The sequence below is a fragment of the Brassica oleracea genome, chromosome C1 (genome assembly GCF_000695525.1).
Source record: "Brassica oleracea var. oleracea cultivar TO1000 chromosome C1, BOL, whole genome shotgun sequence".
NCBI classification, from domain to species: domain Eukaryota; kingdom Viridiplantae; phylum Streptophyta; class Magnoliopsida; order Brassicales; family Brassicaceae; genus Brassica; species Brassica oleracea.
Genome location: NC_027748.1, coordinates 40,255,359 through 40,267,659, shown reverse-complemented (window position 1 = coordinate 40,267,659; position 12,301 = coordinate 40,255,359). Strand labels below are relative to the sequence as shown.

General features: G+C 37.7%; 4 protein-coding genes and 1 non-coding gene across 5 annotated transcripts; all 5 read right to left on the bottom strand.

Moving 5' to 3' along the window:
• Positions 1-181: 181 nt before the first annotated feature.
• LOC106325967 (rho GTPase-activating protein 4-like) lies at positions 182-2,685 on the bottom strand. Its single transcript, XM_013764020.1, has 4 exons — positions 1,938-2,685; positions 1,378-1,498; positions 1,034-1,153; positions 182-945 (listed from the first exon to the last, which is right to left on the bottom strand). Exons 1-4 carry the CDS (start codon positions 2,324-2,326, stop codon positions 280-282), a joined length of 1,296 nt encoding a protein of 431 aa, XP_013619474.1. The 5' UTR covers positions 2,327-2,685; the 3' UTR covers positions 182-279.
• A 1,585-nt stretch (positions 2,686-4,270) lies between these two features.
• On the bottom strand, positions 4,271-5,091 carry LOC106297325 (probable small nuclear ribonucleoprotein G). The gene is made up of 4 exons (XM_013733592.1): positions 4,941-5,091; positions 4,803-4,825; positions 4,552-4,673; positions 4,271-4,459 (listed from the first exon to the last, which is right to left on the bottom strand). The coding sequence occupies exons 1-4, from the start codon at positions 4,973-4,975 to the stop codon at positions 4,400-4,402; spliced, it is 240 nt and encodes a 79-aa protein (XP_013589046.1). The 5' UTR covers positions 4,976-5,091; the 3' UTR covers positions 4,271-4,399.
• Positions 5,092-5,158: 67 nt separating this feature from the next.
• On the bottom strand, positions 5,159-5,230 carry TRNAP-CGG. The gene has a single exon. It is a non-coding gene; the product is annotated as a tRNA-Pro (tRNA).
• Positions 5,231-5,446: 216 nt separating this feature from the next.
• LOC106342771 (40S ribosomal protein S14-2) lies at positions 5,447-6,817 on the bottom strand. The gene is made up of 6 exons (XM_013781800.1): positions 6,741-6,817; positions 6,349-6,468; positions 6,225-6,270; positions 6,041-6,126; positions 5,813-5,942; positions 5,447-5,718 (listed from the first exon to the last, which is right to left on the bottom strand). The coding sequence occupies exons 1-6, from the start codon at positions 6,741-6,743 to the stop codon at positions 5,651-5,653; spliced, it is 453 nt and encodes a 150-aa protein (XP_013637254.1). The 5' UTR covers positions 6,744-6,817; the 3' UTR covers positions 5,447-5,650.
• A 178-nt stretch (positions 6,818-6,995) lies between these two features.
• Positions 6,996-9,084, bottom strand: LOC106342648 (cyclin-B1-3). Its single transcript, XM_013781647.1, has 7 exons — positions 8,956-9,084; positions 8,683-8,825; positions 8,396-8,584; positions 8,226-8,327; positions 7,897-8,145; positions 7,481-7,818; positions 6,996-7,383 (listed from the first exon to the last, which is right to left on the bottom strand). The coding sequence occupies exons 1-7, from the start codon at positions 8,975-8,977 to the stop codon at positions 7,212-7,214; spliced, it is 1,215 nt and encodes a 404-aa protein (XP_013637101.1). The 5' UTR covers positions 8,978-9,084; the 3' UTR covers positions 6,996-7,211.
• Positions 9,085-12,301: the final 3,217 nt, after the last annotated feature.

Below are 12,301 nucleotides of genomic sequence, written 5' to 3'. Positions count from 1 at the left end.
ATAGAGATTGAAACCTTATATCTTCTTAATTTAAAAGTTGAAGACTTTAGAACAAACATGTGTGTTATATGATACTTCTCGTAGGGGAATTTATATTCTATCAAATGTAGAATTGTAAAACAAAAACTTTGACATTTTATATGCAGAAATGTAGCGTTTCTTGATACACAAGCAACCGTCATCATCAAAAGCATTCCATTCATCCTCACAATATCAAAATCAATCAATAAAAAACTCAAAAGTTGGATTAAAAACCATCAATAAATGTAAATCTTTTATTCACCGCCAAGCTTCGAACAGCTCAACTCTGTAATTCCCACGTCCCATAATACTACTCGCATTCGACATTGTCCTCTTCATCTTCCTCTCCTCCTCCCAACCATTCTGTTTCTCTCCAAACCCTCCTTTGTTATACTGACAGCTCTTAATCAGAGAAGACTTCAAGCCAACAAGTTCTTGAAGTTCTGAAGACTCTTCTTTATCTTTCATTTCCACCTCAAAGGTATCTACTACAGCTTCCTCCTCGTTAGCTTTCATGAGATGCAACAACTGCCTGCTGCTCTGATCACCATTATGGTCCCGAGGACCCGGGTTCGATTCCGGAACCAGCCTACCTCGAGATTCTTTACGTTCTTTAAGTGTTTTCACTATTAGTGTCTTCAGAAAGTTCATGACTTTCACAGCATACATCAGAGCCGTCAACGGATCCAGCATCTGAGTCATGTTGGGTGCGAAAACCATAGCGATGTTTCGAGCATTCATCTTGTTTATATGTTCCATTTCCACAACATCTGCCATCAGGTTGATTGACCAATCTAACAGAGAAGCTTCTGTTGGAGGGAGAAGCTTCACAAGGTCCGCACACTCATCTTCAGTTTCAGACTCCATGACTTGCTCTGGGGAGAGTGAGTCCAGCACACCAGTTGGAAGTTCCCTAAACCAAGCCTAAGTGTAAAAAAAAAAAAAAACAAATCCAAGAAGTTAGAAAGAAACAATAAAGAGGGAGTAAGATCCAAGTAAGGGTTATATGTACCTTAATGAGACTTGCCAAGCAATGAACATCAATGTTATCTGGTATAACACCTTTGTTCAACTCTTCTCTTATGTACTCCTCTTGAGCATTCTCACCATTAATTCTGAATATTCCTTCTACCTATATGGCACAAAGGGTTATTATACTAGCAGTGTTCTAAAATCCGGTGTAGGAGCTGCCTAGACCGGATTATCAGGTCGAAACAAAACAATTTTTCCAAAATTAGACGTCCGAAAAATCAGCGTAGATACTGCCTAAGCACTAAACCTCTATAAAATGCTTAACCACTGCCTAGCGATTTCTTGAACATTAGTTTTAAGCAAAAGACATACAATTACACGAACCTGCAAGCCGCCTCTACTGTACAAGTGACTCTGCATCATCAAGAGTATTGTAGGCACAATGTTTCCTCTAGTATCATAAGATAGCTGCATTGACTCAGTTGAGACTCCAAACACCGTTGCACTGCATTCGCATCAACTTCATTAGACATTTTCACCCAAAACCAGTGATAAAAACAGCTATGCACACAAGATGTCATCAATCAAATCTATCTACCAACACTCAAGATCCTTAATAAGCCATCTACTTAATAACTATAAACCTCCAATCACTAATCATTTAGAGAAACATCTACTCCATATCCGGAAGAAAAAAAAAAGATTTTCTAAACTATTTATGCATATTAAAAATATAATGAAAATTTACAATTAAATTTATTATGTATTTTACTATACAATTTTCAATAACTTCAACCACTAATATTTAACTATTTCAAATATTTTTGATTCATATTTAAAAAAGATACATATAACTTATTAACTTTAATTAATTAGCAAAAGTACTTCAAAAAATCTAGAAAATCACTCTAAAAAAATATCATTTTTGTAAAAACTAAACGAACCTTGCACTAGGAGCTCGTCTAGGGACTTCAGGTTCAAACTCAACAGGCAAGCCAAGGAAGCCATGGAAACGATCAAAGGTAACATGAGCAACATGTCTAACATCTGAGGGGACACCAATCTCCATTGAACAAAGATCCTCTTCACCAACACACCCACCAATCACAGACCTTCTGATTGCAGAGACGAGAATCTCCAATGCAGACGAAAGCTCGAATCTTTCTTCCTCTTTCTCGCTTCTCTCTTCTTCCTCTTCCTCTTCCTCGCGAGAAATGTTAAAAAGAGAATGTGGGTCTCTGTTACCATCATTGCCTCCGCATGATGTAGAAGAGGAGGAGCTTGAAGGTGAAGGGAAACGACATGATTGGCTCGAGTTTAGTACTTTCGCCATCTTTAGTCAAGGATAATCCTATAAAAATCAAATCTTGGAGTGATGGGTACTCTCTCAAGGGGAAGAACAGTGATGGATGTCAAAATCAAAGGCTGATAAAGAAACGATCTTTAAAGGGAAATTTTCAGACAAAAACTAAATGGGGATTAGTAATGGGTAATTAATGATGCTGTTGGGAAATAATGGGAAACTCGAAATATTAATAAATACTTTTGGGTACTAAGCGACGCGTAGAGTTGAATTGAAGAAAGGGTTTTTAGTTGGTGGTTTGTAATTATCACTTCAATTTTTGTTTCTTGCTCAAAGAGGAGAGAGAGAGATAGAAAGTGGTGACGTTAGGTGAGAGAAGTTGAAGAAGGGCTAACGACTAACGAGGAAGATGAAGGTGGAGCTGTCTTTTTAGGTGTCTCTTTATTAATAGTATATTATGCTGTGACCTTTATCAAATTTACTACGAGCTATCTTCCATTTGAATCAGTTGGGAATGTGAAGTGGTTAAAAAAAGGAATCAGTTGGGGGAGAAAGAGTAAAAGATTGTATACAACTAGGACCAGTCACATGTATTTGGTAACCTGTGCAACAACCAATGGTCCTATTATATTCAAATCAACACTAAACTTGATTTTTGTTGTTGTTCATTGGTAAATTTGTAATTAGATTTCGAAGAAGTGAGATAGCATGGTGAAGTTACTTGCAAAAATAAAAGTTACTTGATAATCTATATTGCATTAAAAAAACACTATGTTACCGTTATAAGGAGGCCATCTCTAGGACATTTATTTACCTCTTGCCATAACTTAAAGAGAAAAGGAAAAGGAAAAGACTAGTGAAGTTGGTGAAAGTTCTTTTTGGATCAGTTGTAGATCCAAAGTGTGTTTTAAAATGATGTTTTGTTATGTGATGAGTTGGAGATCCCCCAACCAAGGATATGCATCAATTTCTCTTTTGGATTACATGCTAATAAAACACGTTAACTTGCAAGTGACTTCCACAAAAAAAATAAAGAATTTATAGACAATACACAAATACAACCTACGTTCCACCAGTAAATCACATTGACTCCTAGAAGACCCTTTTGTAGTAGAACTGTAGAAGATGTGTATAACTTTAAAAAAGCTTTAAAACACCTCCCACATGCCGAACATTCCGTTGTATGTTACGTGTGGTGGTATCATTTCATTCTCATTTGCCTTCCAAGTTACAACAAGGCTTCGTGTGGGCACATGCCTTCCACTTTCACGGTGTGTTATTGGAGATGTATCATTTCATTCTCATTCGTCTTGCAACAAAATGCTTTGTGTCGTGTTCCACATGCCTTTCTTCCACTTTCGCGGCTCCTTATGGCCTTTCCTCTTTTTCTTTTTTCAGTTCTTATTCATAAAAACCATCTTTTGATAAAAGAAGAGGGGCCCAAGGGCATAATTATTACTATCTCACTACAGAAGAACTAGGAAGAAGAAAATATTTAAGATAGTAACACCAACTCCAATGCTGATTTTTAACAAATCTTTAGCATTAAACTTATTATAATAATCTGTGGGATCTTTTAAATTTAAAAATATGTGTCAAATTAATCTTTAGCTAAGGACTAATCTTCGACAGATTCGTTACTGTACGCAAGTTCCATCGCCACGTAGAAATTCGCAATTATTATTATTATTTTTTAATTAAATAAAAAATAAAAATAATAAAATAATTTAAAAACTTACAGAGAGTATTGGCATTTGTGATGCTCTAATAAAGCAAAATCCAATGACCGTTGGGAGATCATTTACCCAAAATTCAAATCCCCACAACAAATAGCTTTTGCTTTATGTGTGGTCTGGCCCAATCACGATTAGCTTTTTTTACTATGACTGCTTTGCTAGTTCTTTTGTAGAAATTTGTAGCAATGCTCAAAAATATCTACTTGTCCGACCCTTTAATCTGACACAAGAGGAATAATAATTCATAATATCAAACTTCTTTAAGATAATCAATTCATGCTGATAGATAGTCTACTAATAAAGTTCTAATACAGAGAGTAAACTCAAGTCAAAATACAGAAACTGGTCGTGCAAAGTAATAAAAAAGCTAAGATCTTCCAACTGGTTCAAGAGCTTCAACAGTGACAATGCTGTTTCCTCTTATCACCTGCATCCACCAAATACGGAAATACAAAATTATAAAACAACTAAGAGATTATGAGTGGGTTAGGAGAAGAGAAAGAGAAAGAGAAAACGTACCACCATGCCAATGTCAGTTTTGTCATCACCATTAACTTCAACGGTGTTATCGACAACAAGATTCATGAACTGGTCAAACCCACGGAGAGTTCCAACTACCATTCTGTTTGCATTAAGCTTAACTACATTCCGACAAGGAAAAAAAAAGAGACAAGAACTTACTTCTCTTAAATCAAAATCCAGCTAAAATTCTTCTAAATAACAAAAGTCGAAACAACACCATTAAACGTGGAAGAAGAGATCGAACTTACTTTGGAGTTTCTTGTCCATGTACCTGAATCATCACATCAACGACGATTAAAATCAGAAACACGAAGAAGAAGAAGTTACAGTGGATGGAATCAAAGAGAAGAATCGAAAAATCAAAAGTGGTGAAGAGAAGAACTTACTTCTTGAGATCCGGAGGCTGGCCTGATCGGCTCATACTTGCAGAATCGGAGAAGACGGAGACGGAGAGAGATTAGGGTTTCTCACTCAATTCGATTGGGGAGACAAAATAGATGGAAAAAAAAATCGGAAGGAGGTATCTACAGCGTCGTTTCAAAGCCCAATGTTATTGATTCCAGGCCCAATAGTATTTCGGATGATTAAAAATTAAAAAAAATTGGGGGTGTTCCGAGAATCGAGCTCGGGACCTCTCGCACCCGAAGCGAGAATTATACCACTAAACCAAACACACTTTTGCGGAAAAGGAGGCATTAAGTAATAAATAGTTGATTGCATTCTCATAAACTTATAGACTTTTACTATTTTATCAACATCCATCTTTTTTTTTTTATTTTTTTTGATCAAAATCGGAAGCATAGATTTACACTTCTTACTAATAGAAAGACTGGTATAAATTATCAAACTTGAACTAGATGAAACGAGAGAATGAGAAAATGCAAAATAGCGATAAAGATAACACAACGTCATTTTTTTCTCATTCCCAAATGCAAAAGTTTACAATGATGAAGAAAAACGCAAAAAGCTTATAAAGTTTTCGAAGCAACTTGAAAGATAAATCGGAGAGAGAGGGAGAGACAAGACTAACTTGTACCCAAGAAACTACTCGAGTCAAGGGCACAACAACTGAACGATGACGAGGCTCATTGAGCAATCAGAGTCTTCTTCCTCTTCGTCCACCCTTTCTACGCGTACTGTCTGTGGGAACCGGAGTCACATCCTCTGCATTATACATTCAATAACACGATTATTCTTAGCCAAACCGCACAATCGTCTGAAATAATCACAAGTAAAGGACTAGAGAGAGATTATTTACCAATACGACCAATCTTCATGCCAGAACGAGCAAGGGCTCTGAGAGCAGACTGAGCACCAGGGCCTGGAGTCTTTGTTTTGTTTCCTCCAGTGGCACGGAGCTTCACGTGCATGGCTGTTATGCCAAGCTCCTGTGTCACGTACGGCATTACAGATTATTAGGATGATCATATTATCCAGAAGCTGAATAGCATTAAAAAGAAGCATGAATCGTAAAGAGTTCTCTGACCTTGCATCTTTGAGCAACATCTTGAGCGGCAAGCATAGCAGCATAAGGAGATGACTCATCACGGTCAGCCTTCACCTTCATCCCACCTAAGCAAATAAAATAATTATCTTAGGATACAACTCGCTTAATCATATTAATGAAATTTGGTTTTGTGGTTACAATAAACAGGAACAAGAGAACATACCGGTGATACGGACGAGAGTTTCTCTTCCCGACAAATCAGTAACATGCTGCAATAAAATTAACAACAACGCCATAAATCAACACGCATAGAATAATTCTACACGACAGGGAAGGCGAAAGCTTACAATGAAAGTGTCATTGAAAGAAGCAAAGATGTGAACAACACCGAACACTTGCTCTCCGTCGCGAACAGCAGGTCCTAGAGTGACGGTTTCCTCCTTGGGCTCTCTGGTCTTTCTCCTCGACTATAAACCGAGAGACCAAAACAAAAAAAGATAAGTAACAACACAGTGGTCCACTTCTACTTTACAAAACCAAACATACTTCACTATGGTTCAGAAAAACATAGTTAGGACACAACTCGGACGGTGAGAACAATTAGAGCTCTATAAAGAACAGAATCTAGCAGGGAAACAAACCTATCTGAAATCTAAGGAATGGAGAGTTCGATTCCCTAACAGACTAACGAAAACAAACTACTCCGGAACAGATATGAGCTGGAGAGAAAGGAGCTTACCATGTTCACCAATGGATGAGACAAAAGACGAAATGCTAGGGTTTTTGGGTGCGGAAGGAAGGACACACTCAGAGCTACACTTTATATATTAGGGTTACATTGGAAACACTCTGGCAATTGACGTAATTACCCTCAGCGCTTTGACTCGTGAATACGTCGTCGTTTGCAATATGATGGATTAATTGCAATACTTTCTTAGAACTTTTTTTTTTTTTTTTTTGTTGGCATGAACACTTTCTCAAACTTTACAAGTTATAAACGAACAACGTTGATATAAATTTAGTGAGAAGAAATAATTTGTTTTCTACATATAATAATATCATCAAGAATTCCAAATTCAAATATCATAGAAGACCAACACGATTCTAGTACAAGAATTCATTAATACTTCTCAACAGGAGAAAGCATTTTTACACATCAAAAGATCAGAGAGAGATCTAAAACAAATTGGATAGTTTTGCTGTTATTCTTTCAAGACTTCTCCAAGGAGCAAGAGGCAGAAGAAGACAGAAGAGGAGACTTGGCCGGTGATGAAACCAAAGCAACAGCGCATCTTTCAGCTTTCGAATACTTCTTGAACACAGCGCGCAGCTTGCTCTCCCCAACTCTCGAGTGAATGAACGCTAAAAGCTTCGAGCAGTCCCTGAAAGTTACACACACACATACAAACAAATCAACATATGATGATGATGATGGACTAAAAGCATGACGGATAGAAGAAGTAGAACAAGATCACTAACATGAGCTCATGTTCAGAGTAACCAGTGTGGAATGTCAGAGTCTCGGTCCAAGCCGGGGTCTTGCTCAAGAAGCATCTCGCGGTGTAAACTGCCGTAGCAGCCAGCATAGAAGGGCAGAACTTTAAAGCGTCGTAATGCATCAGACCCAACTCAGCTAAGAAGTGAACCATGTTCTCCATCTCCGGGTCAGGGACCGCAGCTTTGATGAACCTCGCGAGGAACACATACTGCGTTGGAACAGTCAAGTACCACTCCAAATTACCCAAAATGGTTTTCTCCATCACTAGAATCTGCTTGCTCTGGTAGGAGTTGTCTGTGACATACATCAGATCATTGACCTGTTCACATCAAATGGTCAGCTCTAGTTCACAATAATAATCTTGTAAACATTAGGATACGTGCGTTACATCACATACCTGAGGAGGCCAGATCTCTTCGTATTTGGAGGCGATGAGCAAAGCACTAACACCTACAAGCTGTAACTCTCTTCTCGGAACAGGTTTCAGAGACAAGAACCGATCAATGATGTTGATGGTGAGGTAAAGCGTCTCAGGGGAGAGATCAAACTTGACATGAACGTCTACAAGCCAGTCTACAAGAATCGATCTCATCTTCTCATTGATCTCAGTCTGTGTCTGCATATACATCTGAGGCTTGCTCTCGTTCTGCAACAGAGAAGGAAACAACAAACTTCAAGAAACATTCACACAACATTATCCATAAAGGGTCTGACCATAAAGGGTACCTCAACTTCTTTGTAGAAAGAGTACATGTCCTCAACATACTCCACAGCAGCGAGGTCGTTGTCTTTGTCCGCAGAATCAATATCAAGAGTCTTGGAAGCAGCCTAACGATTTCAACCAATAACAATAAGTACACAATATAAGAACCATTGCAAGTTATAAAAAAACTTACCTTGCTTCGAGCAGTGAGAACGGAAGAGTAAGTAACATTCTTCTTGGAGGCAGCAGCATCGTGTCTCTGATCAACCTCGTTTGTATCGGGACTGATCACAATCACTTCATGAGGCTGCGGCGGCTTAACAACAACAGCTCTTGCTTTCCTTTGAACCGCCCTTACACCTTCTTGGTTCTTGGCTACAGCCTGAGCGCACACACACACACACACACAAGAGAGTCAGATTCAAGAATCATATGTACTCACAAAAACAAGATTTTCAAAAAAGTAAATAAAAATTGAACCTTTTTGTTAGCGTTTTCAAGCAACTGGGCGCGGAAGTTACGGGTCAAGGGGCGATTAAGTTTTCCTGCTTCTTCGACTCCACCGGGAAGAGAAGCGATGTTTCCGATGTCGCCGAGAGCGCGACGGTTCTCGACGGGATCGCCTGTTTATATCAAAAAAAGATAAATTACCGATTTGAATCAATCGATCTCCGATCTAAATCGTCAATTACTATGATGATGATCCTAGGGTTTAAGGGAAAAGGGGGAATCAGATTGATGAGTGGAACAAACCTCTAACTCGTCTCGCCGCCATGATCGTCGTTAGTTTTTTTTGTTTTTTCGTTAACCCTAGTTTGTTTCTTTCTTTTTTGTTTGTTTTGATTATTCGATGTAAGAGGAAGGAGAAGGGAGACTGAGAATGCTTCTTATGGGAGATGAGAGGAGAGGAGACGCTCTAAAGTGAAAATTTCTCCAACGGTCAAATTTTTTGATGGGTATTGATTTTTAGCCGTTGGATGAGGATACTTCGAATCCGACGGTGGATGAGGGCAAGTGTTAGAGATTCTTAGAATTGTGTGTTCTGTGGTTTAATTACGTGGTTCAAGTCTTAATTTTGGTATTAAATTATTTTATTCTAATGATGACAATCTATTCTATAATTGGATATATTCTTATAATCTCGGTCAGGAATTTATTTTTTTCCTTGTTTTTAGTAGCATTCCTCAAAATACCATTACAGTAGTAGATGTGGTTAATTGGTAAAGTGTTGGAGATTCTTTAGAATGTGTTTCTGTGGTTAAAAACGTAAAGTCTTATAATTACGAGGTTCAAGTCTTAATTCGTATTAAATTATTTTATTCTATGCAAATCTTTTTTTTTTGTCAGTTATTCTATACAAATCTATTCTATAACTGGACATAATTTCGGTCAGCAATTTTTTTTCCTTGTTATTTTTAGTAGTATTCCTTATAATAATACCATTAGAGTAGATGTAGTTAATTGGTAAAAGTCTTATCCGCTCTCTCCCTCTCGAAAAATTACTGTGCAGAATATAAAAATGAGAAAATTTCAAGACTTTTACATTTTTTGATGACCATGTCGGAATTTTGTTTTCCGCTAATTACGAGGTTATGTCTTAATTGATATTAAATGAAATTTTATTCTATTTTATTGTTGGGTTTTATAGTTACCGTCGGCATTTTATTTTTCCCGTTTCTTAGTAGCAACAAACAACCCTTAATAATGCTAAGTGCTAACTGAATGCTTCAGATTTCTGTTACACATCATTATGTCTATTGTTCTTGCTTAATTGTATTCTCTTATAACTTTCTCTCTCTTGTAATTTAGTGTGGATAGTTTGTAATTTAGAGCCATTTAGCGTATTGGGCCAAGTTAGTCAACAGATTGTTTTAGGCCTACATTCTCATTCGATTATATCTCTTATGTTATGGGCCAATTATATATCTCATCGGTAAATGTGTTTTTTTGTACCAAATCTCTATATTATTCGTTTAAATGTGTTTTATTGATGTGAGACATACACAGTCTTCTTCATTCATTCAATTATCCAATCAACATTTGGTTATTATTTATATCCACAAAAATTACAGTGGCTTCTACAAAGAAGAAACAAAATCACATTAACCGTACTGAAACTTTTTCCGTCATAATCAGAATCAAACTTTAAACAATAGCAAAAACTGACTCTTTTTTTTAACAATTACCATCATAATCAGCCATTTGAAAAAAACAAAACAATGAGACAACCGGATTAAAAGAACAATATTAGGTTTGTGTTCTGGCAAGAAGCTTTGGAGGAACGGCAATATCAGAAAATTGCCAAATAGAGAAGCTTCACACATCTAATTGAATCATCATTCACAAACCATTCCTCCAGTTTCCAGTAGATTCTAAAATACGAAAATCAAAATAAAGATGACGGCGAAGTCAGATTAATAATTGCCAAATTAAGTTCTTAAGCTCAACATGGAGAAACTCCATTCGCACATCTAATTGAATCATCACCCTCGCCTTATTGAGAATCAAACAGAAAAAAAAAGAAAACACCAAACGAATAGGAAAACCATAAATTACATAGATGAAACCTAGATGACGGCTAGACTCTAATTGTGAGCTAATAGAAGAGTTTCACGTGGTCATATATATATATGTAGGGAGAGAGTCCTACTCAAATTATGCTTCTACCCTTATCGAGCTTAATGTTAGGCCCATGGGCCGTTTTTGGATCGAGTAAAAAGTGTTATCGTTCTCAAAAGTAAACAGGCCTTTTTGACTTTGGTTAACTGAACCGGTTTGTCCGGGACATGAGCCATGTCTGGGACTGAAAGGTTCTGATTAACGGAGATAGATAGACTCGCCGGTGCCTGTAAAGTGACGAAGGTGATAGAAAAGATAAGGTGGGTACTGTGAAAGATCATTTTCTTTACCTTCCTAGGAGCTTCAGTATTTTCTCTGATTCTCTATTTTGCCTTGGTACTATTTAATTGTTAACTCTAATTTTTTTTTTTTTGGGCTTTCAAATTAAAACATAAACGGTTACAAGCGAAGACCTAGGTCTTATAGTTTGATAAAGTTTTCACGAGACAAGCCTCATGAGCTTTTTACCCCAAACCAATGCAACAAAGGTAAAGGTAGAGAACATAGACCAGTAATGGTATGAAAACATAACCTAATGAGAGGAACTTCGGCCACGTCGACCTCGCTTACCTCTCCCTCGGACCGTCTTCCATTCCATATTGTGGTATTTGATAGGAGCCTTTGATTCCCTGCCACCTCTTGTCAAGCTGAACTCGGTAGAAGGCTCAATTTCATCTTCGTCCACATCTCCAAGTATCGTAAAATGAGAAGGACTCTCAAATGCACAGTGAACCGGTGATGTGACAAAGGCACCAACATCAGATGATCCTAAGACCGCGTTGTTGGAAATGTTTGATGGAGAAGTCTCCATAATCTGCGAATGAGTAGGAGTAGATTGCGAATCTACTAATGGAGAAGGAATGGTAACAGAGATTAGCGTTTTAGCGGGCTCCTCATGCTGTGAATGAGAAGAAGGTGACTGAATTCCAGATAATGTGTTGCATGTTTCCTGGTCAAAGCCTGAACAATAGGAGTGATTCGCAGAGACGCCATGGTCAACTACTAGGAGTTGATGTCTGGTCTCGACAATATTTTGATCCTTTAAAACCTTAGTACTCTGAGTCACAACAATATCAGATTTTGCAGTAGAGATAGGGAGGTTAGCTTTAACCTTTGGTTTCATTGGGTTGGCAGTTGGTGAGGATTTTGCGGTTTTTGAATCCCTTTGTTCGAGAATAACATCAATATCCACCACATGAATGTCAGAGCGGTCATGTTGTTCTTTTTGCTGCTGCAAGACATTCTCCGGCTTAGATGTCAGAAGGCACCGCTTCTCTTTGTGGCCAAGATTTCCACACCTTCCACAAGTAGACGGTATCCACGTGTATTCAACCTCAACAAGAAAAATATTACCTTGTTTATCATCAAGTGCAATAATCTTCGGGAAATCTCTATCAAGCTCCATCTCAACTAATACTTTTGCTTCACCCATTGTAGTAGGATCAAGTCGAGGTTTGTGGGTAAGGATGGGTTCGCCAAG

What these genes read in the sequence shown, in the direction of transcription:
- LOC106325967 (XM_013764020.1), bottom strand. Translation starts at nt 2,326, where the DNA reads ATGGCGAAAGTACTAAACTCGAGCCAATCATGTCGTTTCCCTTCACCT. An exon ending in ACAGTAGAGGCGGCTTGCAG is followed by an intron (nt 1,154 to 1,377) that starts GTTCGTGTAATT and finishes TGTGCCATATAG; the next exon opens with GTAGAAGGAATATTCAGAAT. An exon ending in GCTTGGCAAGTCTCATTAAG is followed by an intron (nt 946 to 1,033) that starts GTACATATAACC and finishes TTTTACACTTAG; the next exon opens with GCTTGGTTTAGGGAACTTCC.
- LOC106297325 (XM_013733592.1), bottom strand. Translation starts at nt 4,975, where the DNA reads ATGAGCCGATCAGGCCAGCCTCCGGATCTCAAGAA. An exon ending in CAGCCTCCGGATCTCAAGAA is followed by an intron (nt 4,826 to 4,940) that starts GTAAGTTCTTCT and finishes GTGATGATTCAG; the next exon opens with GTACATGGACAAGAAACTCC. An exon ending in AAACTGACATTGGCATGGTG is followed by an intron (nt 4,460 to 4,551) that starts GTACGTTTTCTC and finishes TGGTGGATGCAG; the next exon opens with GTGATAAGAGGAAACAGCAT.
- LOC106342771 (XM_013781800.1), bottom strand. An exon ending in CTTTCAATGACACTTTCATT is followed by an intron (nt 6,271 to 6,348) that starts GTAAGCTTTCGC and finishes ATTTTATTGCAG; the next exon opens with CATGTTACTGATTTGTCGGG. An exon ending in ATGTTGCTCAAAGATGCAAG is followed by an intron (nt 5,943 to 6,040) that starts GTCAGAGAACTC and finishes TACGTGACACAG; the next exon opens with GAGCTTGGCATAACAGCCAT.
- LOC106342648 (XM_013781647.1), bottom strand. Translation starts at nt 8,977, where the DNA reads ATGGCGGCGAGACGAGTTAGAG. An exon ending in GGCGGCGAGACGAGTTAGAG is followed by an intron (nt 8,826 to 8,955) that starts GTTTGTTCCACT and finishes TGATATAAACAG; the next exon opens with GCGATCCCGTCGAGAACCGT. An exon ending in TACTCTGAACATGAGCTCAT is followed by an intron (nt 7,384 to 7,480) that starts GTTAGTGATCTT and finishes TGTAACTTTCAG; the next exon opens with GGACTGCTCGAAGCTTTTAG.